The sequence below is a fragment of the Eutrema salsugineum genome, unplaced genomic scaffold (assembly GCF_000478725.1).
Source record: "Eutrema salsugineum unplaced genomic scaffold, Eutsalg1_0 scaffold_2, whole genome shotgun sequence".
NCBI classification, from domain to species: Eukaryota; Viridiplantae; Streptophyta; class Magnoliopsida; order Brassicales; family Brassicaceae; genus Eutrema; species Eutrema salsugineum.
The window spans coordinates 5,360,636-5,386,832 of record NW_006256829.1 but is presented as its reverse complement, the minus strand read 5'-3'; the positions used below and the strand labels follow the sequence as shown (position 1 = coordinate 5,386,832).

The window sequence follows — 26,197 nt, the reverse complement described above, 5'->3', positions numbered from 1 at the left end:
ACACTGGTTTGATCAAATTTTTGATCAATTTAATTCAAAATACAATTGGATCAATTGAAAAATACTGTATTACACCAAGAAACAATTTGGAATACCAATTGAAAAATACTTTATTTACACTTATTATTTATGTAGTATATATATATGTATATATATTCAAATATAAAACTATGCTATAAATTTCCTTATGATGTAAAAAAAATTTACTGTCCAATACTACTGGATCCATTAGTTCGTTGTATTAAAAGTAGTTCTTAATTTTGTATGCTTCTAAAAAATACAAAGAAGAAAAACTCTGAAAAAAACAGACAGTTATTTCTCGCGCCAAGACAACTAACCGAACAAACACATCTGTTGAATCAATATAACTTACTTACTACAACGACCATTAACCGCCAAAATTTCTCTCCCTTCTCTCTCGCTACAAAAGCCTCTCTGAGCAAACCGAAGCAACTCTCTTCCCTCACTCATTGTTCTTTAACTCTCAAGCATCTTACGGTGCTTGAGAGACGTTTTTCTCTTTTCCTTTTTTGGTCTTATCCATACCAAAAAAAAGTAAGAGAGAAAGCAATTAGACGAAGAGTAAAAAACAAAACAAAAATGGCGGATAATAATCACAAAGACGCTGAAGATCAGTACTACGATCATTACTTGGACGAGGATCTCTTGAATGTTATCAACAGTCCTGATCGTAACTTAATGGACTTATCCTTCAACGAGGATCCACTTCCTCATCTTCCTCCTCTTTTTCCCCTACCCCCTCCCCCTCCTACACCAACCACCGAGGATATCAACGAAACCGAGTTGTTTCAAGAACTATCAATATCTATTTCTAACAGTGGTGATACAAGCGATATGCTTGTATCGCAGTTAGCCAATGAGGGTTCCCTGACATGGGAAATGATTGATGATGTAAATGGAAGCATCAACAATGATGTCTTAGGACAGATTGTTGATGACAATGCTACAAATGTCTGCGAAACAAGTCAACTTGAAGTAGGCACTCTAGTTTTTGGGGAACGCGGTACCAACTTTGAAAGTGGTGGTCCATCAACAATGCCTGTCCCGGCGGTTAGTAGGATCGAACCGGGTTCTCTTGTTTTGGGGGAATTCGGTCCGAATTTCGAAACCGGTGGTACATCAGCGACGCCTGTACCGGCGAGTAGGCCAACGGTATCTGAAGGAATCCTCGTATGCACTTGTTGCAGCCCGCTTCGAGTTTTAGTCCATTCTAATGGTATTTATCACTTATAACATGTTTTGTTCATTGAATGTTATATTGTTAACACTGATCGCCTTATTGAGTGGTGTTTGTATACAGGCGAGGAGACGATGAGACTTGATATTCATGGAGGGATTGGTTATTTCTGCCATGCGATCTTCGAGACTCAACGCGTTGATGGTTCTAACCAGCGTCAACATCATACATATCATTTGATTGATATGAGTATGGAGGACGTGAAGAAGTTTTTAGAAGATTATTGCGCGGAGATAGAAGCAGGAGGTTTTGTAATGACGCAAGACACTAATGAAGATATGTTTCAAGCGATGAATGCTTGCTACAGAAACAACCAGTTGTTTTTGTCATCATCGGGCATTAATGATCTTCCAATGTCTTTGGTTATGCCTGATAAATCGCTTGGTGATCCATCTATACCGGGGTATGTTAGTTTGAGAGATGATCCCCCAGTGAAGAAAGGAAAGCCCCGCAGACAAACCCGTCTCGCTGCGCAGGTTTTGTCTCTGATTTCTCAAAAAAATTTTTTTGTCATTTATCATCGTAGGATTCTTCTTAGGTTGAAAACATGTTAATTGCGCTACAAGAAACTCTATTTGGTTATCTAATTATATTGAGTTTTCAGTGACGGAACTTGTTAGTATATAGAAGATCTTAGAGGAGCCTTTTGTGCTATATTGAGAACAAGAGATAGTGTTTTTTTTTACTAGGGTTTGCATCTGGATTGAGATTATGTTTTCTTGTGGTTTAAGAAACCAATTTTGGTTGATTTAGTTAAGGACAGAGTCACTAACATTCGGTTTTGTGTTTCATCTGTATGTGCCGAGGACAAGAACAGAGGGAGCGTACTAAAAAAATGACACTGAAAGATGTCAGTATGCATTTTCATATTCCAATCGAACAAGCATCTCGAAAATTGAGTCTTTGTCCTACAGTTCTCAAGAAGATTTGCCGGAGGGGAGGTTTAAATCGCTGGCCACACCGCAGAGTAATGTTCTTGAACCTCCTCACTTTATAAATTTGGTTTTAGCTTTCTTATTTTTATTTTGTTTCTTCTGCTTATTTATCTGTTAAAACTGATTGTAGGTAAAGAGTCTTTTAAGTAAGATTAATTCACTGAAAGAAGTTTTACGCACGGCAACGGATCCTAGAGTTAGGATGCGGGCGGAACAAGAGCTTGCAAGACTAGAGAAAAGACTTAGTAAAATCTGCGGCGGCATTCTCAGGAACTACAAGTGATAAAGAAAAAGTTGGATATTTATCTTTATTTTCAGATAATAATAGACTGTAATAAGAAGCAGCTGCCTTGATGTGGTAGTTGGTTGCTTCAAAGTTCAAACCATTTGTGAAATAATTTATACAAGAATTTTTGGTTTGCTTTTTTTTTTGTCAAAATGATAGTTTTTTTTCTTTTACGTACTGATAAAATGGGAACGGTAGCATAGGCTTAAATTTAATGGATATAAAGGCCCAATAATTGACGTCAGGAAATTGGTCATTCGGTTACCAGATTAACAGGTCTTAAATTTGTATTGGATAATCAAGAGTAGAAGAGGAAGAGAAGAGTATTGAAGCGAGCGTATATTTTTACATTCGCGCTTCTTCTCCTCTTTAATCTCAACTCCGAAGTTTGTTACCGGCGGCGATTGATCGGAACAGACTTCGCCGGAGAATCGGTTTCTGGAACTGCAATCGATTTTCCTCGGTGAAAGAAGATGAAGGTCATCGTCAAAACTTTGAAGGGGGCTCGCTTCGCGATCGAAGTCAAACCAGAGGATTCGGTATGTAAAAATCTCATGATGTTTCTATGAACTGTCGAATTTTAAATCTGTTATGGAAGTTTAGTCACTGATTCTTGATATGGCGGTGAAATTTTGAGGTTTTCTCTGTTAAATCATTCTTTTCTTGATCTGTAAGTTAGTCACTGTGGGTGTTTTGTGTAGAAATGCATATAGAAAAAAGTCTCAAGTTAAATTTCGCGATACATGTTGTACGATGCGTCGATGTGAACTCTGATAAACGCGATAACGCGAAAACGCTTGTTCTGTTTTATTCTCGGTGGGTCTTTCTTGATCTTGGTCTTGTTCTGTTTTTTGTTTTCCAGTATCTGATCACTAAAAATATTAAAAACCGATATGATTCCGTAACTTGATGGGTTTTTATGCACTCCTCAATCTTTATAGTGCTGTTTTAATTAAGAATCTGCGAGTTATTTTATAATAATCACATGTGAGACTGCTAGTTTGTGTATCGTAGATGCAGAGAAGTTTGCAAACTGTGCAGTTTTCATGGATTGATGGTTATGTATCTCAGGTTGCTGATGTGAAGAAGAAAATAGAGACTGTGATGGGAGTTAGTGAATACCCTGCTGCACAACAGATGCTTATTCATAAAGGGAAAGTGCTTAAAGACGAAACAACAATGGAGGCTAACAACGTTGCTGATAAAAGCTGTATTGCCATTACGAAGGTGTGTTAAGGGCAGATTTGATACTGGAAGTTTTGAAGGTTTAGGGTTTATTAGCTTACTGATCTGTGCTCCGGGCGGGCTGATAATGCAGAGTAAACCTACATCTCTTGGAGCGTCTTCTGCATCTGTTGGCCGTAAAGCTCAGGTGAGTTGGTTGTACCTTTGTACGTATCATGTGTTTCTGAAGAGCAGCCTGTTGTTATGTTTCTTAACAATATTTAGTTTTGTGTTTCTTTTAATCTGTAATTGGAACGACTGATAATTACTGTTAAAAAAGGGCATCCCGGAGCAGACTCAAGAACCTGCAGCTCCTCCAGCAGGAGACCCAAATGGGTTTTATTATTTGCCGCAGGTAAATAACACTTTTTGATCGTAAAAACTAGATGTGTGAGTGTGTGTGGCTAACAAAAAGTCTTTTTCATAGGGCCTGCCAAATAATGGGTCACTTGAATTCTTGCGCCACACGAAACAGGTATTGAGCTGTTTCCAGTTTATCTTACTTGGAAAAGGAAAAGTTTTTAAGAGAGAGTAATTTGGTGGAGGTTGAAATTTAACTGTTTCGTATGGTGTGTCAATTAGTTCCAGATTCTTCGACCTCTGGTGCAGTTTGACCGTAGTGTCATAAAGGTAAAACCAAAAAATGCAACAGTAAACAAAACATGCAAAGGATTCTTGAGAGATTTTTTTTTTTGTTTTTTTTTTTGGGGGGCTAATGACGAGTTTGGCTGCAGGGAATTCTAGAGGAGATAGAGAAAGAGAACCCGCCTCTGGCTCGGATGATTCGAGAGAACAGAGCCGACTTCTTACGCTTAATAAATGGGGAACCACTTGAAGAAGGAAGAGCAAGGTAAAAACTGTGTATTGGTTTGTGATTTGAGAGACTGAGAAAAAGTAAAGATTTTTTGGTTAACAAGATTTGTGGATTTTCAGTGGCAACCAAATGGTGCAGCCTCAGGAAATCCAAGAGATCCTCTTACACTTTCAAAACAACGAACCCAATGAAGGAGGAGACGGGTAGAGAATTTTACCATAATTAAAATGGTGTGATGTGATTGGGAAATGAAGCTTTCTTTTGGTTTAACTTTTTGTGGATATTTTTGTTGTTGTTGTTGTATGATTCAGTGGCAAGCAAATGGAACAGTCTGAGGAAAGGGAAGTCAAAGTTACAGCTGAGGAGTATGAATCAATCGAACGGGTCTGTCTCTGTTTCTTTGTTTTTTTTTAAAACAATTCAACAATTCATTTGGATTCGTTAATCTATCCATAAATTTGTACAACATGAAGTTTTCATAGTATTGTGTGTTTTGCTTAAAACAGCTTCAAGTATATAATATTCAAGACAAAACAGAGTCTGAGGAAATGGAAGTCAAAGTTACAGCTGAGGAGTATGAAATAATCGAACGGGTCTGTCTCTGTTTCTTTGTTTTCTTAAAACAATTCAACAATTCATTTGGATTCGTTACTCTACTCTATTCATAAATTTGTTTACTACATGAAGTTTTCATAGTATTGTGTGTGTTTGCTTTAAAAAAAGCTGGAAGCATTGGGGTTCGAGAGAGGTGAAGCGGCGGTTGCGTTCTTCGTCTGCAACAAGAACGAAGACTTGGCTGCAAACCATCTTCTCGATGATCACATCCACGACTTTCAAGACAAAACAGAGTCTGGGGAATGGGAAGTCACAGCTGAGGAGTATGAATCAATCGAGCGGGTCTGTCTCTGTTTCTTTGTTTCTAAGAAAATTTAACCATGCATTCATTTGGATTCGTTACTCTAAAGTATTGTGTGTTTTGCCTAAAACAGCTGGAAGCATTGGGGTTCGAGAGAGGTGAAGTGGTGGTTGCGTTCTTCGCCTGCAACAAGGACGAAGACTTGGCTGCAAACTATCTTCTCGATCATCACATCCACGACTTTCAAGACTAAACCAAACTCTCTCATTTTCTCTCTTTAGGTTTCCCTTCCTTTGTTTGGGGTCGTAGTTACTTAGTGGTTATATGTACTTTATTCTTATCGAGCGAGAGTCATCTCTTGTTCTGGTTTCTTTTGCTGTTTTCTTACACCGTTGCGGTGATTGATGTGTATAATGAAATATATTACCTACTATAATCATTTCCAAAAACACTATAATCATTTCCAATGAAATGGAAGAGTTATAAAGCACTATAATCATACATGTTTTTTCCGTAACAACTAACTAGACAGACCATATATTATTTATCCTGCTATAAAAAGTTTAAGAAAAAAAATTAGCATTTTCTGAATGTATGTTTTCCAATGAAATAAACTACATTCTGTTTTTAACAATCTACAGTTTCCACACACCTTTTGTGTGTTTGTTTATTTGGGAAAACCTCTCTCTACTACGCTTAAGATGGGAGAAAGAATAAGAGAAGTAAATATTCTTTGATATGATAAATCCATTTGGTGCCTTCAAAGAGAATATAAGAAAAGCTCGAATATTACGAAGATAAACTAGACAAAATATAACTTAATTCTCAAAAAGATTTTTCACACGGTTTAGATTGATTCCTTCAGCTACCAAGGGAAACAGGTTCAAGGCTAAAACCCAACACTCATATTGTCGTTTTTCTTTTAGTCAAATTCTAACTCATATTACAGTTGAGTTTATATTGTACGTAAATATTAATATTTTATTATTAGAAACAAGCATGATGATAAGTGACTATAGAGTGGACAATATCACTTATCGTAACCTGTAAGTTGTAAGCTTAATTGCTAAAATGTGACAAATCACAGTGTTAAAATAAATCAATAACAAAAAATATATATATATATAGAATATTCGAGGGGAGGAATATATCATAAGAATTTTTGAAGATTTGTGAATTGTACTTGCCCATAGAATCTTTGCCGACTTTATGTTCTTCTGACTTCTCTACTTCTGTTTAGTTCTCCGCCTTTACAAAAAGAAGAAAACGAAACTAAAGACTTCCATAATGTTGTTATTATGCATGCATATAAGTTATATGATATCACTAACTTAATTTTCATTTTTGAGAATTTGATGTATGAAGGATGAGCCGGAGACAATTTTTTTTTGTTTTTCTGTCCAATATAATGCATGATGCCCGCCTAGTAAAAATATTTATATCTAGTCTAAAGTCCTTTGAGAAGATAAGTAGAAAAACAATATTTTCAAAGAAAGGAAAGAAGAGTTAGTTACACTTTGAGAGTGATATATTTTCTGTTTTATACCCATTTGTCTTTTGTTTATTGGATAATTATGTAGATAAAATATATGAACAGGAATACAGAGTTGTTCGAGTAGGACAAACAACAATCTGAGTTCCACTTTGTAATGATACAAATAAGAAGCGATGGAACAACACGAATTGCCTGGGATCAAATCAACTGAAACTCAACTTACAATCACTTAACTATTCATAATATCACGAGTGGCAATTATATTATTCTTTTAGGATAACTCTTCAATGTTTTCATGTAAGCATAATTTATTTAACGGTAATATTCCTTTGAATATGAAAATTTTCCACGTGAAATTCTGTATAGTTCCTTTTCGCAACGTGATTCTTTTCACACGTTAATTATGATATATGATATTCAATCCTGATTTTGTATCATGTTTGTTTAGTCATGCTTTCCTAAGATTGGGATTAGTAATTAATGAATGATCAAATTCTGATATGATGTTTATTGATTTCCATATTTTGAATATGATGTTCTTACAGAAACATATATTTAATTTTAATCTATTTAAAATTCAAAGATTCAATTTGTATTTGTTCTACCAAAACTTCATACTGTAGTATATATATGATCGGATTAGTTCAATTTATATAAGCATCTCAAAGTATATGGACGCAAGTAAAAAAAAAAGGCTGTTTAGATCGTGAGTCTGTATTAGTTACATTATTATAAAACAAACTTTCAACTAAAGATTCATAGTTGACCACAAACAAAAAAAAAAAACTAGAGAGTCGTGGTGTAATATGACGGATTTGGAATGGTGAAGATTCACCCACTTGATCTACATCATGGATCCATTCCCTTATTCTCATCTATAGAATTTACTATAGTTGCTAGAACTGACAATAAACCCCGGTCTTTCACAAGTATTGTATAGTAAATCAGTTTGAATTTCCAATCGAAATTCAATAGACTTTTTTTTTTTGTTTAAAAGGTTGCTTTTTCGTATTTTCCTAGATGATAGCATCTTAGATATATATATATATATATATATATATATATATTTTATTTTCGACAGCATCTTAAATAAATATACAATTTTTTCTATATATATATAGAACTTGAATGAATCTCATCTCAGTGCATCTCACTCGACCAACAACACTACACTTCTATAGCCAAAAAAAAAAACAATGGCAGCCATTTCCTTCTCTCTCAACCACCAATCCTCCGACAACCGCCGTGGTGGATCTCACCACCACCACCGTCACGGCCCCGTGGTGGAAGAAATCGAAGGACTCATCAGAGTTTTCAACGACGGTTGCGTCGAGAGACCTCCCATAGTCCCCACCGTGTCACCCACCGTTCATCCATCTGCTAAAGTCACAGCCTTTGACATCAAACTGTGCAACGACACGTGGACGCGTGTCTACATCCCCGACGTCGCTGCATCCTCACCGTCCTTTACTCTCCCTCTCCTCGTTTACTTCCACGGCGGTGGATTCTGCGTTGGCTCAGCTTCTTGGAGTTGCTACCACGACTTCTTGACTAGCCTCGCCGTTAAAGCTCGTTGCGTCGTCGTTTCGGTAGATTACCGTCTAGCTCCTGAACACCGTCTCCCGGCGGCGTACGACGACGGAGTCAGCGTCGTCTCGTGGGTACTCAAGCAACATCATGTGTCTAACGGAGGATATTCTTCTTGGGTGAGTAAATGTAACCTCTCAAACGTTTTCTTGGCCGGAGATAGCGCCGGAGCCAACATAGCTTACCAAGTCGCCGTTAGAATAACCGCCAGTGGCAAATCCGTAAATAATCTAAACCTCAAGGGCGTTATTCTAATCCACCCTTTCTTCGGCGGGGAATCAAGAACGTCCTCGGAGAAAAAGCAACAACAACACTCCAAGTCATCGGCTTTGACTCTCTCCGCTTCGGATACGTATTGGCGACTGGCTCTTCCACGTGGCGCGAGTAGAGACCATCCTTGGTGTAACCCTCTGGTCAGCTCATCGGTCGGGTTTCTCCGGGAAGCTAGGTTACCGGCGACGATGGTGTTTATGGCGGAGTTTGATATACTAAAAGATAGGAACTTGGAGATGTGTAGAGTGATGAGAAGCCTTGGAAAGAGAGTTGAAGGTATTGTTCATGGAGGAGTTGGTCACGCTTTTCATATTCTCGACAACTCTTTGGTGTCACGTGATCGAATCCACGACATGATGTGTCGTCTTCGCAACTTCATACATCCATGATCATAATAATTCCTCTCAAGCATTTTGGAACGAATCAGTTATGACATTAAAGTATTATGTTGCTTTTCTGGTGTTCTCAAATGAATATGTGTGCTTACTGATTACTATAAACTAGTAACGATTCCTCTGGTTGTATTTGGATCAGTTATGATATATAAATTATATAAACTTGTATTTTACGATCATTTATCCAATGTTAACAATTGCATTTTTTTTCTTCTTCTTGTTGATGTCATGATATTGATATTGAGAAATTTAGATGTATATATCGCTGTATTTTTGTTTGTCGTCTACTGTTGTAGTTGTGTGTTTCTATAAAAGGGGTTTAGAATCTACCTTTTGTTTTCTTACACTTCAATAATTTTCTTATAGTTGACTTTGGTAAATTTGCCCCCGTGACAGAGACCCATACAACTAGAGATTTTTTGTTTGGGACAGAAAAAAGTCTTATGTAAAACCGATCCAATTAAGATTACTCAGTCTAAGCTGTATAAAGTTCACAGACTAATATTAATCTATGTAACTTATATATGTCAGCTATCTACTTTTATTAGATTGTCAACTACGTATCTTTCATTTTTTTTTTGCTTACTAAAAGAAAGAAAATCATGAAATCAAGTCGTATCTTTCAATATATTCAATACTTATAAATTTGTAGGCATCGTTTAGATTTTTTTTTTGGTCAATTTGTAAGTGAATCCATGTTATTAGGTTTGTGTGAATAATTTCACACGAATATCATTTTGGGATCGAGTCAAAAAGAGGAGGTGAGTGACTCAATTAATGTATGGTCCTAGGGTCCCAAGTGCACAAACGAAGAGGATTTTTATTCTTTCTCCTTCTTTCTTACTTTTTGACGAGGCTTGTTCATATAAAATGTTCGGTACGAATTACGATTGATACAGAAAATAAGAAAAAGTTGATGTCAAGATCAGTAAGTTAAAGTTGTTACGTGTATACCGACCTAACTTTAATCTTTGTCTCTCTTCGGCCATATTATATAGACTTTGCTTGAGGAGTGAGTCCAATAATCAAAATAATTAATTTCTGGTAATTAATTTTCTGCTTTGGGATTATAGTAATAATAAAATTGTAAATTGGTGTATTTGTTGGGGGCGGGGAATTTCTGAATATTTTGTTTTGTCAAATTTGAAATTTTTTTTAACAAAATAGTATATTTGGCTAAGAGCGTAACAAATAGTATATTGAGGGTAAAATTTGTAATTTACGTTAAACCAAAGTCTCCACTCTCGGTGAGAGTATCTTCTTCCTCAATTCCTTCTTCATCAAAATTTTAAAACCCAGAAGAAGAAAGCCCTAAAAGTTTTCTCTCCCTATCTCTCACGCTCTCTCAGTAGCTCACTCTACAGCTCTTCTCTTCGAAAATGTCTGTGCGAGTTTTAAATCCCAATGCCGAGGTTCTCAACAAATCGGCGGCGCTTCATATGACCATCAACGCTGCCAAGGGTTTGCAGGATGTACTCAAGTCGAATCTCGGTCCTAAGGGAACCATCAAGATGTACTGTCTCCTTTGATTTCTTTTTTCTTATTGTAATCTACGTGTATACTCTTCCCTATCTCCACTTTCCCGATGTTTTTGTTGTTCACTCTCCGATTTATCGCTCACTCGATGTAGGCTTGTTGGTGGGTCGGGAGATATTAAGCTTACCAAGGATGGGAACACGCTATTGAAGGAAATGGTATGTTTGATAAAAAAAAATTAAGCTAGATCCTATTGATCTGTATGAATCGAGCTCTGTTTTGCCTTTTTTAGTGGTGAATGGTGCTCATAAGTCTGTGACTTATCATGCTGTATTAGATTATGGGGTAATGCTTCACCTCGGAGGATTTGGTTTGAAATTGAATGTGTTATGGTTCAGAGAGCTTGGCATGATTTGATTGATTACATGTAACCATGTCTCTGCGGGAAGGATTAGGTTGGAAAAAATTAAATTTTAGTGTTCGTTTTCACATGATCAATGCGTGTTTCTGATTAGGTAAAAGTGTTTGTCAGCATTGTGATAGAGAAGAGAGAAAAAGCCTCAAGATAATTCCGGATAATCAACTGTCTAATATGGGCTACTGCTATTGATTTGGTGATGCTTACATGCTCACTTCTTATCTGTTGCAGCAAATTCAGAACCCAACAGCCATTATGATTGCGAGGACAGCTGTTGCACAGGATGACATAAGTGGTGATGGTACTACTTCCACTGTTATCTTCATTGGTGAGCTCATGAAACAGTCCGAGCGCTGCATTGATGAAGGTGAGTCGCTACGTTAGCTGAAAAAGGCACCATAGTTCGTTAGTTTTATACTTTTATCTTTCACTGTGCTTGTTTTACATTCTCATTTTATATTTGATGTTTAACCTGTAACTGTAAACCTACAGTTTATCTTTAGCGACTTTACTTTGCCAAGTTTTGTTTAGATTGAATCCAGACAAGTTACTACTGGTCTCACTACAAACCGGCAAATAATAGCATAGTGAGAAAAGTCCTAACGAAGGATTATACGTGTATCAGGAATGCATCCACGTGTCTTAGTTGATGGTTTTGAGATTGCTAAGAGAGCTACTCTTCAATTTCTTGAGAACTTTAAGACCCCTGTGGTTATGGGTGATGAAGCTGATAAAGAGATCCTAAAAATGGTAGCGAGAACTACACTTAGAACCAAGGTATTCTTGATTTAATGATTTATCTATTTTTTCATTTTTATTGATTCTTCTTTTCGCTTTCTAACCCGATTTACTCTTGTGGCTTGTGTAGCTGTACGAAGGCTTGGCTGATCAACTGACTGACATTGTCGTTAATTCTGTGAGTTAATCAATCCCTAAGAAAATCTTACTAATGCTTTTCGTTTACTTTTCCACACCGATTAGAACTCATCTATTCGCGAATATTGGTTTTCAAGCCTGTTTATCTTCTAACCATACATAACAGGTCCTCTGCATCCGGAAGCCTGAGGAAGGTATTGATCTTTTTATGGTGGAGATAATGCACATGCGTCACAAATTCGACGTTGACACACGATTGGTACGTCTTTGACTTTTGAGGTTTACCGTATCATTCTTCGCTCGAAATGTTATCATAGTTTTGGAATTTTAAAATACTTGCTTGTATGGAATCATTCATATAATTTTGCTGGTTGATATAGGTTGAGGGGCTTGTTCTAGATCATGGTTCGAGGCACCCTGATATGAAACGACGCGCAGAGAATTGCCACATCTTAACTTGTAATGTGTCGCTGGAGTATGAGAAGAGGTGTGTAATATAATTCTTTGGTCAATTCAGTGAAGAGAATTAAGAGCCTAGATGTTGCTGGGGTGATGTAGACTAATATTTCTATTCATCTATCAGCGAAATTAATGCAGGGTTTTTCTACTCTAATGCGGAGCAGAGAGAAGCCATGGTTATTGCCGAGAGGCGATCTGTTGATGAAAGAGTTCAGAAAATTATCGATCTGAAGAACAAGGTGGGTTTGAGACCATTATCCGAGCCGTTTTTTTTGAAATTCTGTAAAAGTTAGTAATGCTTTCTTTTCTTGTGCAGGTGTGTGCTGGTAATGATAACAACTTTGTTATCATAAACCAAAAGGGTATTGACCCACCGTCATTGGATCTTCTTGCTAGAGAAGGGGTAAGCCATAACACACTAATGTTACAAATCGCTATAAAATTTTTATTCCGATGGTTAGGAAAAAATAAGAAAGATGTTACAGAAGAATGTTCCTTGGATACATAATAGACCATGGAAACTATTGGCAGAAATGGTTTTTAGTCGCTTCATTCAGACCTAATTTCTCTTGTTTAGAGGCTGTTGAATCGAATTACCTTTCCTCATGTCTCCAGATTATTGCCCTTAGAAGAGCAAAGAGGAGGAACATGGAACGTTTAGTTTTGGCCTGTGGTGGAGAAGCTGTGAATTCTGTTGACGACTTGACCCCCGAGTCGCTTGGATGGGCTGGACTTGTTTATGAACACGTTCTTGGGGAGGAAAAGTACACCTTTGTGGAGCAAGTGAAGAATCCTTATTCATGTACCATCCTCATAAAAGGTATGTGGCCAACTTATATTCTCTTCATTAAGTTTTGAAGGTTCATTTATTCTTGTATTCACTTTGGTGCTCATTCATGATTTGTTCGTTTTCTAGGGCCTAATGACCACACCATTGCTCAAATTAAGGACGCCGTTCGTGATGGTCTAAGATCGGTCAAGAACACCATAGAAGACGAGTGTGTTGTGTTAGTAAGTACCTTACTACCTGTTTCTTGCTTTCTGTTTCTCTGCAATGTCAAAGAGATTGTTAATTCATGACTAAAACCATGGTGTAAAGTAAGCATATAGACCTATTGTATGATTTTTCCGTTATGTTTATGCACGGTTGCATCTTTATATAGGGAGCAGGAGCTTTTGAAGTTGCAGCAAGACAACACTTACTCAATGAAGTCAAGAAAACCGTTCAAGGGGTAAATTAAAATCATCAGTTCATCACACATACTCTAATGTTTGCAACATTACTAAATGCACCTCGAATATTCTAGATCACTAATACTATATTCAATGTTTGCAGCGTGCCCAACTTGGCGTTGAAGCTTTTGCAAATGCCCTTCTTGTGGTGCCTAAGACACTTGCAGAAAACGCAGGTCTTGACACCCAAGACGTGATCATTTCTCTTACTGTATGTATTCCGATCTCTTATCATCTTTCTCAAACCGAAATCAACTGTGTAAAGAACGAACATGAAATTGCTCATTGTGATGCGCTTATGCAGAGCGAGCATGACAAAGGAAATGTCGTGGGACTGAACCTTCAGGACGGTGAACCAATTGACCCGCAGCTCGCTGGCATTTTTGACAACTACTCGGTGAAACGCCAACTTATCAATTCAGGGTAATGTCCGATTTTAATAAAGGTTGCAAGTTTTGGTTCAAGCCATTTTAGTAACGGCTACGTTTTGTGTTGCAGTCCAGTGATTGCGTCGCAGTTGCTTTTGGTAGACGAAGTGATTCGTGCTGGAAGAAATATGAGGAAGCCTACTGCTTGAAGCCGTTTGCTTTTTAATTACTTTCTTCGTTCTAACCATCTCAAGTTTTTGGCTGCTATCATGAAAGTTGTGTGAAACCTATGTTTTTGGTAATGAGAAACATCTTTGAATCTGATCTCTAGATTTGGTGAATTTTGACAAACTGAGAAAAAATGAAAATACAAAAACTTTTCTTATAGTAAATAACCTTTATTGAAGAATGGCCATATAGGTTATAGAATGATCTACTAGTGCATAAAGAACAAGAAACAAAGCGACGACGTTATACTCAAATCTGTTGTCCGACAAAAAATTACATGGTCGACACTGAGACTTTACCCTCTTCTTGAAGCATGTACTCTCTCTTCATTTCCTCCAAGACATTGTCATTGGTGCTGCAGAATCAACCAAAAAAACTTCATGATCAGAAGACATTAAAGCATCGGCCTGACCACTGAGATTTTTGTCAGGAAGTCACAAAGAAAGAACTTGTGCTGTGCTACAACCTTTAAACAACATTAGAGAACATCTCTCTTTTCTTTCCACAAACACGAATACAGTAACATAGACTAAACCTCTTTCACAAGTTTATATAACACCCACGAAAACAAGATGACACAAGAAAATAAAAATGTGATCTTTAATGGAAAGAGCAGCAGTAAAAGGTGAGCTTACAATTGATGGAGGCAAGTGTTGAGCTCTTTAGCTTGCTTACGACAAGTCCATACCACAGAAAACGTTCTTCCCGTCGCGCATTCAGCATACTTTGAGACGTACTGATCACATTCGTTTAATGCCTTTGCCTTCATCTTGCTACGCAGCGCTATTAATAAACAGATACACAACCAATCACCATTAGACTTCAATCAAATCTATGTGCTCAATTCAGAGATAATCAATTTAAGCTAAGCGATTAAACCAGTTTCAGATGAAGAAAGGGGGTTAATTCCAAGGGTTTATGGAAACCTAAGTATCTCCACTCCATGAGAGGCAAACTAGTCTGAAAATCGATAACTTTCGAGATTAGTGAGCTCAATTCATATACAAGTGGTTGAGAGATCGATAACAAAACCAGGCTTAATAGAGTATCGACTGGGTTTCTATGGTTTATCCCATTTTCGAGGCAAATCAAAGACACTATTTAGGGGTTTAGAACATAGCAGGAGGAAGAAGTCAAGACATTGTTGATTTACCTTCTTCGACCTTCTTCTTCACGTGATTCTCACGAGCTTTCTCCACATAGCTCCCCATTGACGGACGTTCGAGCTTTTCCGGCCTTCTCCGATCGAATCGAATCGATCAAGCGGGTAAAAGACTGAAATGGTTCAGGGCGAAGGGTAAATCCGTAAATTATGAGAGAAACTTACCTTGTATTGCTAATATACCCCCCTGCATTTTCATTTATTTTGATAAATAACCTTTTTATTACACCTGACCCTATAATTTATGATTCGTTAGATTTCACCCACTTTAGACTAAAAGAAATAAGTCATTTGACGGTCAACAAGTAACACGTGTTTGACATTTATTGGGGCATACGTTTTTTTTCTCCTCGCTCTCTCTTCCGATTTAATGTTCACGCCCGTCTCCTCAATTTCTCACTCTCCTCAAACTTCGCGTCTCTTGCTTCGAATTCGAAATCCCTAATTCCAAAATCCCCAGGTACGGATCTGATCTCGCTTGCTCATACTTCGACGATGTTTCTTCTCTACTGATTGTTGATTTTTTGTTTTTTGAAAAATGTTCTTCCTGTTATTATGTTGCTTTTCGCGTTTTGGTTGTCACATCGAGATCTGTTGGATTCATAGTTGTTTCTTTCTGTCGATTTATACTCGTAATTTCCAGTACAGTTTCTGTGTGAGGATAGATCTGGCTATGCGCTACCTGTGAAATGTTGTAGTGCGAGGATTGATTTTTTAGAGATGATTGTTATGCAATGCTAGTTTTGCAACATTTTTGTTGTCAAGGAGTTTTAGGGATTGTTCTTGATGTCGCTAGGCTTTTAGGTTCCTGAACTTTGTTATAGCTACTCGGATCTTATTTGTTTTTTTTGGCTGGAACAGGTTTTAGAAAGAGTATTGCAAAGATGTCTTCTGATTCGTCTCGGGAAGAGAATGTGTACATGGCCAAGTTGGCCGAGCAGGCTGAGCGTTATGAGGAAATGGTTGAGTTCATGGAGAAAGTTGCAAAGACAGTCGATACTGCGGAGCTTACTGTCGAAGAGAGGAACCTCTTGTCTGTTGCCTACAAGAACGTGATTGGTGCTAGGAGGGCTTCGTGGAGAATCATCTCCTCCATTGAGCAGAAGGAAGAAAGCAGGGGAAACAACGATCACGTCTCGATTATCAAGGACTACAGAGGGAAGATTGAAACTGAGCTCAGCAAGATTTGCGATGGCATTTTGAACCTGCTCGAGTCTCACCTTGTTCCTACTGCATCCTTGGCTGAGTCCAAAGTTTTCTACCTCAAAATGAAGGGAGACTATCACCGCTACCTCGCCGAGTTCAAGACTGGAGCTGAGAGGAAAGAAGCTGCTGAGAGCACTCTTTTGGCGTACAAGTCAGCTCAGGTTATCATTTGTTGCTTTTTTTGTCTCTCTTGCTCTTAACACATAGAAGGCTAATTTGACTCATGATTCTGGTGTTGTCCTTTTTGATGTAGGATATTGCTCTTGCTGATCTTCCTCCCACTCACCCAATCAGGCTGGGGCTTGCTCTTAACTTCTCTGTTTTCTACTATGAGATTCTCAACTCATCTGATCGTGCTTGTAACCTCGCAAAACAGGTCTGCGTTACTTTCTCATTTGGTATATGTTAGCTTTTCCTGTCGATCAAAACTGTGCATTTGTATTCATATTGTGTCATAAACGTCATCATGCTGTTAACTTGTTACATTTTCCTGAGGGATAATTTCCATATGCTCTAGTAATGGCCTGCAGATTGCTTTATTATCGTGTTTGATAGATAGATAGTGTAGTTAACTATGATGGTGGTACGAATTGGGAAAGTAGAGCCTGCGAATGTTCTCATATACATTAAATGAAATTGGAACAACCTTCACATTCTGGTTCTAGTTTTTGATTAAATTAACTTTGGTTATGAAATGTCATGATGGTAGGCTTTTGATGAGGCAATCTCTGAGCTAGACACATTGGGAGAGGAATCATACAAGGACAGTACATTGATCATGCAGCTTCTCCGTGACAATCTCACCCTCTGGACTTCTGACCTCAATGTACTGGTCACTCCTTGCACTCTTGATTGTTAGCAATCTCTTAAATGATTAGCAAATTAATAAGATTGTTGTTGATGTTTGCATAACGCTTGTGGTTTTATCTTACCTCCAGGACGAAGCTGGTGATGATATCAAGGAAGCCTCGAAAGAGGTGCAGAAAGGTGACGAACAAGCCCAACCACCGCCGTCGCAGTGATGAAACCATGTCCATGGAATGAATTACAAAGAAATCGTATTGTTTAGTTCTGTGTGTTTTCACGTAAACCCAAAAAAAAAAATCTCGTAGTTTCTTTAAACGTGGGGTTTGTAAAGATATTCAAGTCACATTGGTTTAAAATTTGGATAATCGAAATTGTTGAGTATCAACTTGTTTGTGGCTATTGTCGATGTTGACCCCCTTAAAAATGTTTTGATTAAAATAGTTCCTTGCAAACCGAAATGTGAAGATCATAGATAGTCAAGATCAGGACTCAGTCTACTTAACAAAAATGAATCCAAACACATACACGACAATATGTATTAGGTGTACGCTAATTCCATTTTTGATTTAGAAAAAATGAATGCAAACACAAAAACAAATAAAGTGTACTGTTTATTTTCATTTCGGTTTAGCTCATTAATTAGTCCAAAATATGAAAAGAAAATGTACCTAATGACACGACACAGACTCACATCCCTCGAATTGAATCCCACCGTGTGCCCTGCTTTTTGTTGTCTTTCCACTCACTTTCTTTCTTTTATATTCTCTCATTGTCTCTCTCGTTTTCGTCTCCATGGCTTCAGCTACTTCCGTCATAGCTTGGTCTGTTCTCTTCCTCAAAGTCTAACCTTATTGTGTTCTCTCCATTGCTGTTTCTCAATTGTGCTTATTTCTCTTTCTTTTGATTTTTGACCAGGGGCTCTGGAGAAGATGGGCAACTTGGACTTGGAACAGATGAAGATAAGGAATGGGCTTCCGTCGTCGAGGCTCTTGAACCTTTTAGCGTTCGCTCCGTCGTCGGAGGCAGCCGCAATTCCCTCGCCATTTGCGATGATGGCAAGGTATCTAAACCGATTCACTTTCTTCTCGGGTTTTCATCCTTGTTGTTTGTCCTTTGGTGGGTTTTGCTCAGAACTTGCTAAAGTTCAATGCTTTGTGTTGATCTGCGGTTTGATTTTTTAGTTGGCTTTGGCGTTGGTGCCTCAAGACTTTCTTAGGTCGCTTACTGAGAAATAAGGTTTTTGAGGTTTGGATGACCAATCAAGAGGGTTCTAAAGTTCGTCTTTATGGTTTTTTTCACCAATAAGCTTTATCTCTAATCTATTTCTGAATCTCATTTGAAATCCAACTAAAGAGGCATACAAATAAAACCAACATGTTTGAGCTGTTCTTGAACAGATAGTCAGTCCCTGCTTCTGTTCCCATGGAGTAGTTTATGGTTGGTTTGGATTATAGAAGCAAAATTTGATTCCTGGCACTGTCTGAAAGATAATCAAAGATGCATCTTTGAAGAAGAAACTTATGTTTTGACAATATTTTAAATGGTGTCTCAGCTGTTTACATGGGGTTGGAATCAAAGGGGTACACTAGGACACCCAGCAGAGACAAAAACAGAAAGCATCCCTAGTCTAGTTGAGTCTCTTGCCAATGTCAAGATTGTTCAGGTACAAAATAATATGATTATAAAGTTTTTTCTTTTCTTTTATACTATCCCCTTGTCGTGGTTTGCTCTGAATGCGGTTTCTTTGATGGATCATAGGCTGCTATTGGTGGTTGGCATTGTTTAGCTGTTGATGATCAAGGCCGAGCATATGCTTGGGGTATGCACTTCCCTCTCAGCTTCTATCTTTTGATTGTGACCTTAAAGATTTGACATTTGTTTATCTGCACCTTTTTGTTATGAAATCTACTTAGGGGGAAATGAATATGGTCAGTGTGGTGAAGAGCCTTCCAAAGATGAGACAGGTAGGCCTGTGCGGAGGGATATTGTGATCCCTAAGCGTTGTGCCCCAAAACTTACAGTCCGACAGGTAAACTATGAAGTTACCCTCTCTGCATTTGCCTCAATCTTCTTGCTGATTTTTTTTCCGTCTAAACCGTCTTTTCTCGGGTTTCTGTGGTTAAAATGATAGGTAGCTGCAGGGGGTACTCACTCTGTGGTTTTAACCCGTGAAGGTTATGTATGGACTTGGGGTCAACCGTGGCCTCCCGGTGACATGTATTAAACGATTTTTCCTCTCATTTATCGATGTTACATTTGCATTTTGTTGTCTGCTGTTACTAAATGTGAGGTTTTCTGTTAATCCATTCAATCGCAGAAAACAGATATCTGTTCCTGTAAGAGTTCAGGGTCTTGAAAACGTTCGCCTGATTGCTGTTGGAGCATTTCATAATTTGGCTCTGAAAGAAGATGGGACTTTGTGGGCTTGGGGTAATAATGAATATGGACAACTTGGAACCGGAGATACACAACCAAGGTCTCATCCTATTCCAGTACAAGGCTTCGATGATCTCACTTTGGTATGTGGTCTAAAATTTTGAGTGTTAAAGCATTCATATGGAAACCGATGACTTCTGATGCTTAATCTAACTAGGCTTATGTTAAAGCCAAATGTGTACGATAGAAGCTTAACAATTTCCCTCCTCGTTAAACGCATGTGTTAGGTTGATATCGCTGCAGGTGGATGGCATTCAACAGCTTTAACCGACGAAGGAGAGGTATCAGAATTCATATAGTCTCCTATTACTCTAAAGTCTCACTTTTATTTTATCTTCAGTTGGATCTTTGTTCTTGGTCAAGCCTTTGCTGGGTTTTTTCTAAGCTTGATGTAGATCTTAACTGTAGATGTTGTGATTTGGTTGTATCCAATATTAGGTGTATGGTTGGGGAAGAGGAGAACATGGACGGCTCGGGTTTGGTGACAATGACAAGAGCAGCAAAATGGTTCCACAGAAAGTTAACTTATTATCTGGAGAAGACATCATTCAGGTAAAAGATGAACCATCTGTGTCATCTTCTCATGACTTCAAAAGCTCTTATCGATATTTTATTCTCAGGTGTCTTGTGGCGGAACTCATTCAGTCGCTTTAACAAGAGATGGTAGGATCTTCTCGGTAAGTCCTCTTAGAGAGAAAGACATTGTTTAGTTAAACCAGAAGTCAATCTCGAAACCTTATTTATATCGATTCTTGTAATCAGTTTGGTCGGGGAGACCACGGTAGACTCGGATATGGAAGAAAAGTGACTACGGGACAACCATTAGAGCTTCCTATAAACATTCCACCACCAGAAGGACGGTTTAACCACGCCGATGAAGAGGAAGATGGAAAATGGTTAGCTAAGTTTGTGGCTTGTGGCGGCCGACACACTCTAGCTATTATGGAATGGAAGTTGGATCACGAGGAAAACTGAATAACCATGAAGAAGAAAGAGAAAGCAAAATCCACGACACACATAACACAAAGGGGACTTCAGAGAGGAGCATTTGTTATAGAGAAAATAATTGTTAGGCTTTTGATTTTCCCATGAATGATGAATCTATATGAAGACTGAAGAGGAAGGACTAATATAAAATTTCATTACGATTATAGAAAATAGGTGGTAAAAGAGAGAATCTTGCGATACTTGTAAACTCTTTCTTCGTGTATCTTGATTCTGTTTTTTTTTTTTTTTTCGGGTTTTGAAGGTTTGTTCAACAACCTTTGACAAGATGAGGAACACAAATTGGGAAGATGTACTTTGATTTTCTTGTTTGTCTTTGTCTTGATCTCACCCATGAGAAGCATCCACTTCCTCTCTTCGTTTTCTTCTTCTTCCCTTCTTCACTCATCTCTTGCTTCTCTTCTTCTTCTTCACTCATCTCTTGCTGCTCTTCTTCTTCTTTACTCATCTCCTGCTTCTCTTCTTCCTTCTCTTTCTCTTCTACCTTCGCATCCTTCAAAACCCAAATTACTCATCCGTAACATATAATATCTTAAGAATTAGACACTTAAATTTATACTTTTGACATACATTGGACCTAATTTTGCTTACAAGTTATTTGTCCAAAATGTTTCACACTGGTAAATGACTAAATGGTAATGGTACGTGGAGAAAACTCACATTTTTTTAAGTAATGTTTAATAGTTGTTTGTGCAATTAATGGCCCAATTTTAATATATGGCATAAGGCCCATTCATGGATATATCTATCATGTATATAATAGCTAGAAAATGTTTAAAAATTATAGATGGTAGTCACGTGTGTGTTGGAGACAAAATCTTGAAATGGGGTCTAATGATAGATTTTTTTTGTTTCCATTAAATAGTGATAGCATATGATATGATTATATGTTTTGTGTTTCTATGATTGATACTCGTGCGTACTATGTTTCATATACTATGAGAGGATCTTAATCTTAAAATGAATCCTATAACATATGTCTAGAAAAATTAAAAAAATTTAATGTCGAAGCGTTTTATCATTGTCTATTTCTCTGATTGAAACAATGGTACCATCCCTTGTTTAATTGGTGCTTTTCTTATCTTGCAAAAGAATCTAATTATTGATGCACGAACACTTCAAAAATTTATGCAATTATTAATTTCCGTATCTTTTCATGGACCTCATGGTAGGGAATAATATATTTCGAATATTTTAGTAATTGTTGTTTCATACTTTTTCAAAATTATTACCGTAACAAAATTGTTACTCGCATTTTATTAGGTGTACGATAATTCCATTTTTGCTTTACAAAAAATGAATGAATGCAAACACAAAAACAAATAACATATACCTCTTGTTGACTTTTTAATTTGAGATTAAAATCCACGGGCGAGTCATTAGCTTCCACGTGTCGGTTGAGCGAACGTTCCATGATCGGAGGCGTCATTGCCGGGCTAGGGCTACCGGAGCTAAGATCCACCGACGTACTCTGAATACCCACATCTCGTTTTGGCCCCACAACTTTCTTTTCTGCTAAAAACACCCCAAAATTTCCTTTTTATCAGAAACCCAATTGAGAAAGAAAAAAAAAGCTTCAAGAAAACTAAACTATTAACGAACAAGAAAAAAGAGCACATATTTTAAAATAAATCACCTCGAACAAGAACAGGATCAGGAGCATAAAGATCCTCGTGAATGACTCTAACGTTTGGATTATTATGGGGTTTGTTTTGACCGATGTTCATCAATGGATTGGGATTAGTGAAGTGAAGAGGAGCAGACATGGTGGTCAAGTTTCTGAAGGATCTTGCACTTAATGTTTTAGAAGACAAACACTCCATTGGAACTTCTCCAGACAATGGGTTGCAGATATATTTCTCTGCTTCGTTCCACTTTGAATTCAACGCAAACCCTTCATGTGTTAACCATTCTCTGTTATTGAACATAGCCTTTGCTTGTAACGCTGCAAACCAAAAACAAAAGGAAACAAACCAAAACACAAAATTGAACACTTTTAATTATTTTGTTCTTTTGATTCAAGTTAACGATTTGATTGTTGGTGAAAACATACCCTTGAGAGCATTGGTGAAGGAATATGTTGATGGGTCAATCTCTTCTGTTATAAAGATTTTGAATTTAAATATTTTCAGATGAAATTATATATTCGTATAACACAATAAGGTAAAGAGAGATATGGCAAAGTTTTAACCTTTGAGAGTGTAGCCAGGAGAAGAAACAGTACTAGAGATGTTGTTAAAGTTTGTTCTAAAAGAAGACTTGTGATGATCTTCTCGGAAGCTTCCAACGTATGAAGCTGAAAACCTTCTAGAAGTCGGGTTCTCGCGGATTAATCGAGCTCGTCGATCCCATTCTCTTAGGTTCATAAACTCATGCTCATCTCCTCGCAGAGCCATGGGAAACGAAATATTTCTTCTTCTTTGGTTTTTTTTTATTGTTTATTTGAAAGCGCAAAAACTTTTTAGCTGAGGAGGGAGAATGAAGCAATCAGGCAGCACCTATAAAAAGATGTTTTTTTTTTTGTCTGAAGAAGAAATGTATTATTATTATTTTACTACCTTATCTTCTAAATAATATCATATTGGCTGTATTAATATTATTCTTTCGGATCTCTATTGAGTCATTTTGAAAAATGTTTAAAATTTAAAAATTCGGAATGTAGAGAGATGTGTATGAGGTTGTTAATCAATTTGACTGCTTGCCCTGTATTAAAAAATCTTACAATATAGCATTTTTGTTTTTACTTGGGTGTAATCCATTTCTAGGAATCAAAAACTCACTTGGCATTTTCTGCTATTTTGTAGTAGCTTTTTTGAAATATGGTCCTTCTTTCTTTTCAGTATTTTCAGTGCTTTGAGTTCAATTTAATTGCTTTTTATTTATATATTAATCATATATATATATATATATTAATCAGATATATTAATCATATATATATACACACACAGTTAGTCAATTTGCAAATATCGTTGTTCGAAATATATCTGTGTTTACGGTTTTCATTAATTCCTTAGTTAATGTTAGTCGTTAGATCGTAATAATTCATTTATTTAAGTGACATTAGTAGTATTACTAATACTACTATTGTTGTTCGAAAGATATCTGTGTTTATGGTTTTCTTTTTTTTTAACAGTGATCTATTATTATTCTATTACAAATTATGGAGTTTACGGTTTTCATTAACTTTTTATTTAACGTTACATCGAAATAATTCATATATTTAAGTGACAGTAGTAGTATTACTCGTACACACTATTTATGAGTTGAAAAATTGGCAGAGACCTTGGAAAGGTGGGCACACGATCTTTTATGAGTGGTCGAATAACCACATGTCATTTCACCAAATATAATAATGCTCACATCAGATGAAATGTTGAAATCATGATTGTAAATAAAACATTTAAGTAATCTGATAGAAAATGACTTTAATACTCAATAAAAGAAAACGAAATGCGAACTAGTTTAGGTTGTCGTAGTTGGAAGTGTTTTTTAATCAGACCGCACACCCAAATTTTTCTTAAGATTTAATCTTCTTACGTAGTTTAGTATCACATTTAGATTATTACTAACTAGAAAATGCTTTATATATCAAGTATTGCAAACTAGATGTAATTTTTATTCAAATGATTAACAATCTATAGGAAGAGAGTTTCCTTTTGTTTACGAAGTAGTTATGTACTAATAATATATTGTACTAGCTCCCATTGTAACAATGAATTATTAGTGCCGTATATAGAAATATCTGTGTGAAATTAATGAAAGTTTTCAAAAAAGATCAACGAAAAATGTTGTTGGCCAACGTCTGAAATTGAGATGGACCAAAGAAGAGATGATGCCACATGGTGAGGAGGTTGGCAGAATGTAAAGAATGGATAGGGGTGATATGGAGTTTATATATATATAAAAAATTATATGTGGTGTATTTTTTATTTGAAATAATGTAAAATGGTGTGTATGTGTATATAGAGAGTACAGTTGTTTTCAATAACATGGTCTTCTTTTGTTTGGTTATAGTGAGGCAAATTAATTTGATGTGTGATCGAATGGACTCTATATAAAGAGAATCTATAAATAGTGGTTTTGTGGTCGTACACATATCAATATCCATGTCCATGTGAATGTCACATTCATCATCGTTGTACATGTGATGAAGATGACTAACTATGAACTATTTATTCATTCTCTTCTGAGAATAAGTATATCTTTGATGCTTGATTCGAATTGGACTTTCATTCATTTATTTCCTTTATTTTTTTATATGTTTTTTTTTTCCATCATGTTGTTGTAAACGTGGATGAAAATGATTTAATATGAAATTTATATGTATCTTTTTGGACTAGGGAATGCTTCAGATCTAAAGATATAAGTGAGAGTATAAGTGTTAAAGCCAAGGAAGAAAAAAAAAACCAGTAAACTAATAGAAAAACGAGTTAAGCTGAAACCGATCTAAAGTATGTGCGACTTAAATGAGTACAGTCACTCTATTTCATTACAGTATGTGCGATTTAAATTAATTCAGTCACTCTATTTCATTACACACATTCAAACCAAAACTCACACACTGACATATATATATATATATATGTATACAACATTACTAAGCCAATGATTTTAACATTGTGATTTAAAATATTAACGTTCGGAGTAGATATTAGCATATACTGCAATAAAGGATAAATCCGTGGTCGCTATACAGTAGTTTGAAATTTTCTGGGTTAAAGGATTGTATAAAAACCGAATAAAGCTATTCGGATTGGACCGGTTAAGCAATTTAACAAGGGGCCCCACAATAGAAACTAATGATTGTGGTGGGAGCAGAAGAGGCATGCAAATGTAGGCATCACTTGTGACAGGTAAAATAAGGAAAATGATTCACATATATAATCTTTGTCTCTTCTTTTTTCTGCTTGCAGATTATTTGCTTTATTATTATATTTTCCCCAATCTCTTATTATTATCATTACTGATATTAATATTCTCACTTCTTGTCTTTTCTTTTGTCTATTTTGTTGTTCATCTCCACAACTTTTTTGCCCAAAAAATTCAAATTTGAGTCGATTCTTTCTTTTTTTGGTGTTTCGCAGTACTAATCATGACAATTTCTCTTTTCACCTATACAGTAGAATAGTTACGAACCGCTTTTCCAATGTAATCAAAGTAGATTTATTGCAGGAGATAGTACATATCCATGTGAAAAATTTTCTGTTTTCTTTTGACCCCATGAATATTCTATAAAATACTTCAAAAAAGTTGCGGATAGTTGAATACTTATAGAGTGGTTGATTTGTATGTTTAAAAGAATTCAGTTTGCTGGATTTTATTACTAATGGTGAAACAAAAAACATGAAACTACATTATCAGGTTTATTGGAAAAATACGTGCAAACACACCAAGGATCGG

The 26,197-nt window shown here is 36.6% G+C and overlaps 8 protein-coding genes across 12 annotated transcripts; 6 read left to right on the top strand and 2 right to left on the bottom strand.

The window, feature by feature from the left end:
• Positions 1–491: 491 nt before the first annotated feature.
• On the top strand, positions 492–2,476 carry LOC18017367. The gene is made up of 4 exons (XM_006400079.2): positions 492–1,237; positions 1,322–1,734; positions 2,076–2,225; positions 2,324–2,476. Exons 1-4 carry the CDS (start codon positions 601–603, stop codon positions 2,474–2,476), a joined length of 1,353 nt encoding a protein of 450 aa, XP_006400142.1. The 5' UTR covers positions 492–600.
• Positions 2,477–2,861: 385 nt separating this feature from the next.
• On the top strand, positions 2,862–5,669 carry LOC18017366 (ubiquitin receptor RAD23c). Of its 2 annotated transcripts, none has more exons than XM_024156727.1 (12): positions 2,862–3,018; positions 3,551–3,706; positions 3,798–3,851; positions 3,999–4,058; positions 4,131–4,178; positions 4,286–4,333; positions 4,438–4,553; positions 4,637–4,720; positions 4,829–4,901; positions 5,024–5,110; positions 5,241–5,414; positions 5,507–5,669. In XM_024156727.1, exons 1-12 carry the CDS (start codon positions 2,953–2,955, stop codon positions 5,624–5,626), a joined length of 1,086 nt encoding a protein of 361 aa, XP_024012495.1. In that variant the 5' UTR covers positions 2,862–2,952; the 3' UTR covers positions 5,627–5,669. The 2 variants fall into 2 exon arrangements, with proteins under 2 accessions (XP_024012495.1, XP_024012494.1); XM_024156726.1 differs by having other exon boundaries at positions 3,984–4,058.
• A 2,370-nt stretch (positions 5,670–8,039) lies between these two features.
• Positions 8,040–9,253, top strand: LOC18017365 (probable carboxylesterase 17). The gene has a single exon (XM_006400077.2). It carries the CDS (start codon positions 8,065–8,067, stop codon positions 9,115–9,117), a length of 1,053 nt encoding a protein of 350 aa, XP_006400140.1. The 5' UTR covers positions 8,040–8,064; the 3' UTR covers positions 9,118–9,253.
• Positions 9,254–10,406: 1,153 nt separating this feature from the next.
• On the top strand, positions 10,407–14,277 carry LOC18017364 (T-complex protein 1 subunit zeta 1). The gene is made up of 15 exons (XM_006400076.2): positions 10,407–10,636; positions 10,754–10,817; positions 11,249–11,384; positions 11,643–11,794; positions 11,886–11,933; positions 12,060–12,152; positions 12,274–12,380; positions 12,477–12,591; positions 12,669–12,755; positions 12,968–13,172; positions 13,269–13,363; positions 13,516–13,584; positions 13,689–13,796; positions 13,890–14,008; positions 14,084–14,277. Exons 1-15 carry the CDS (start codon positions 10,503–10,505, stop codon positions 14,160–14,162), a joined length of 1,611 nt encoding a protein of 536 aa, XP_006400139.1. The 5' UTR covers positions 10,407–10,502; the 3' UTR covers positions 14,163–14,277.
• A 40-nt stretch (positions 14,278–14,317) lies between these two features.
• On the bottom strand, positions 14,318–15,462 carry LOC18017363 (COX assembly mitochondrial protein 2). Its single transcript, XM_006400075.2, has 3 exons — positions 15,335–15,462; positions 14,817–14,964; positions 14,318–14,536 (listed from the first exon to the last, which is right to left on the bottom strand). Exons 1-3 carry the CDS (start codon positions 15,390–15,392, stop codon positions 14,455–14,457), a joined length of 288 nt encoding a protein of 95 aa, XP_006400138.1. The 5' UTR covers positions 15,393–15,462; the 3' UTR covers positions 14,318–14,454.
• A 239-nt stretch (positions 15,463–15,701) lies between these two features.
• On the top strand, positions 15,702–17,755 carry LOC18017361 (14-3-3-like protein GF14 upsilon). Its single transcript, XM_006400074.2, has 5 exons — positions 15,702–15,803; positions 16,205–16,710; positions 16,803–16,925; positions 17,259–17,375; positions 17,488–17,755. Exons 2-5 carry the CDS (start codon positions 16,228–16,230, stop codon positions 17,569–17,571), a joined length of 807 nt encoding a protein of 268 aa, XP_006400137.1. The 5' UTR covers positions 15,702–15,803; positions 16,205–16,227; the 3' UTR covers positions 17,572–17,755.
• Positions 17,756–18,068: 313 nt separating this feature from the next.
• LOC18017362 (ultraviolet-B receptor UVR8) lies at positions 18,069–21,029 on the top strand. Its single transcript, XM_006400070.2, has 11 exons — positions 18,069–18,177; positions 18,272–18,416; positions 18,909–19,019; positions 19,115–19,175; positions 19,270–19,385; positions 19,488–19,573; positions 19,674–19,875; positions 20,020–20,073; positions 20,231–20,344; positions 20,413–20,469; positions 20,555–21,029. Exons 1-11 carry the CDS (start codon positions 18,149–18,151, stop codon positions 20,765–20,767), a joined length of 1,188 nt encoding a protein of 395 aa, XP_006400133.1. The 5' UTR covers positions 18,069–18,148; the 3' UTR covers positions 20,768–21,029.
• Positions 21,009–23,265, bottom strand: LOC18017360 (hybrid signal transduction histidine kinase E). Of its 4 annotated transcripts, none has more exons than XM_006400071.2 (5): positions 22,989–23,265; positions 22,851–22,895; positions 22,434–22,742; positions 22,131–22,312; positions 21,009–21,290 (listed from the first exon to the last, which is right to left on the bottom strand). In XM_006400071.2, exons 1-5 carry the CDS (start codon positions 23,191–23,193, stop codon positions 21,048–21,050), a joined length of 984 nt encoding a protein of 327 aa, XP_006400134.1. In that variant the 5' UTR covers positions 23,194–23,265; the 3' UTR covers positions 21,009–21,047. The 4 variants fall into 4 exon arrangements, with proteins under 4 accessions (XP_006400134.1, XP_024011829.1, XP_006400136.1 ...); XM_024156061.1 differs by having other exon boundaries at positions 21,009–21,281; XM_006400073.2 differs by having other exon boundaries at positions 22,131–22,309.
• Positions 23,266–26,197: the final 2,932 nt, after the last annotated feature.

Coding starts and splice junctions, on each gene's coding strand:
- LOC18017367 (XM_006400079.2), top strand. CDS start 601: ATGGCGGATAATAATCACAAAGACGCTGAAGATCAGTACTACGATCAT. Junction 1,238..1,321: donor AGTTTTAGTCCATTCTAATG/GTATTTATCACT, acceptor GTTTGTATACAG/GCGAGGAGACGATGAGACTT. Junction 2,226..2,323: donor ATCGCTGGCCACACCGCAGA/GTAATGTTCTTG, acceptor AACTGATTGTAG/GTAAAGAGTCTTTTAAGTAA.
- LOC18017366 (XM_024156726.1), top strand. CDS start 2,953: ATGAAGGTCATCGTCAAAACTTTGAAGGGGGCTCGCTTCGCGATCGAA. Junction 4,554..4,636: donor CTTGAAGAAGGAAGAGCAAG/GTAAAAACTGTG, acceptor GTGGATTTTCAG/TGGCAACCAAATGGTGCAGC. Junction 5,415..5,506: donor AGTATGAATCAATCGAGCGG/GTCTGTCTCTGT, acceptor TGCCTAAAACAG/CTGGAAGCATTGGGGTTCGA.
- LOC18017365 (XM_006400077.2), top strand. CDS start 8,065: ATGGCAGCCATTTCCTTCTCTCTCAACCACCAATCCTCCGACAACCGC.
- LOC18017364 (XM_006400076.2), top strand. CDS start 10,503: ATGTCTGTGCGAGTTTTAAATCCCAATGCCGAGGTTCTCAACAAATCG. Junction 11,795..11,885: donor GAACTACACTTAGAACCAAG/GTATTCTTGATT, acceptor TGGCTTGTGTAG/CTGTACGAAGGCTTGGCTGA. Junction 12,592..12,668: donor TTATCGATCTGAAGAACAAG/GTGGGTTTGAGA, acceptor TTTCTTGTGCAG/GTGTGTGCTGGTAATGATAA.
- LOC18017363 (XM_006400075.2), bottom strand. CDS start 15,392: ATGGGGAGCTATGTGGAGAAAGCTCGTGAGAATCACGTGAAGAAGAAG. Junction 14,965..15,334: donor GAAGAAGAAGGTCGAAGAAG/GTAAATCAACAA, acceptor GTTTATTAATAG/CGCTGCGTAGCAAGATGAAG. Junction 14,537..14,816: donor AACACTTGCCTCCATCAATT/GTAAGCTCACCT, acceptor TTGATTCTGCAG/CACCAATGACAATGTCTTGG.
- LOC18017361 (XM_006400074.2), top strand. CDS start 16,228: ATGTCTTCTGATTCGTCTCGGGAAGAGAATGTGTACATGGCCAAGTTG. Junction 16,711..16,802: donor TGGCGTACAAGTCAGCTCAG/GTTATCATTTGT, acceptor TTTTTGATGTAG/GATATTGCTCTTGCTGATCT. Junction 16,926..17,258: donor CTTGTAACCTCGCAAAACAG/GTCTGCGTTACT, acceptor TCATGATGGTAG/GCTTTTGATGAGGCAATCTC.
- LOC18017362 (XM_006400070.2), top strand. CDS start 18,149: ATGGCTTCAGCTACTTCCGTCATAGCTTG. Junction 18,178..18,271: donor GCTACTTCCGTCATAGCTTG/GTCTGTTCTCTT, acceptor ATTTTTGACCAG/GGGCTCTGGAGAAGATGGGC. Junction 19,386..19,487: donor CAAAACTTACAGTCCGACAG/GTAAACTATGAA, acceptor TTAAAATGATAG/GTAGCTGCAGGGGGTACTCA.
- LOC18017360 (XM_006400071.2), bottom strand. CDS start 23,193: ATGGCTCTGCGAGGAGATGAGCATGAGTTTATGAACCTAAGAGAATGG. Junction 22,896..22,988: donor TCCTGGCTACACTCTCAAAG/GTTAAAACTTTG, acceptor TCTTTATAACAG/AAGAGATTGACCCATCAACA. Junction 22,743..22,850: donor CTTCACCAATGCTCTCAAGG/GTATGTTTTCAC, acceptor TTTGGTTTGCAG/CGTTACAAGCAAAGGCTATG.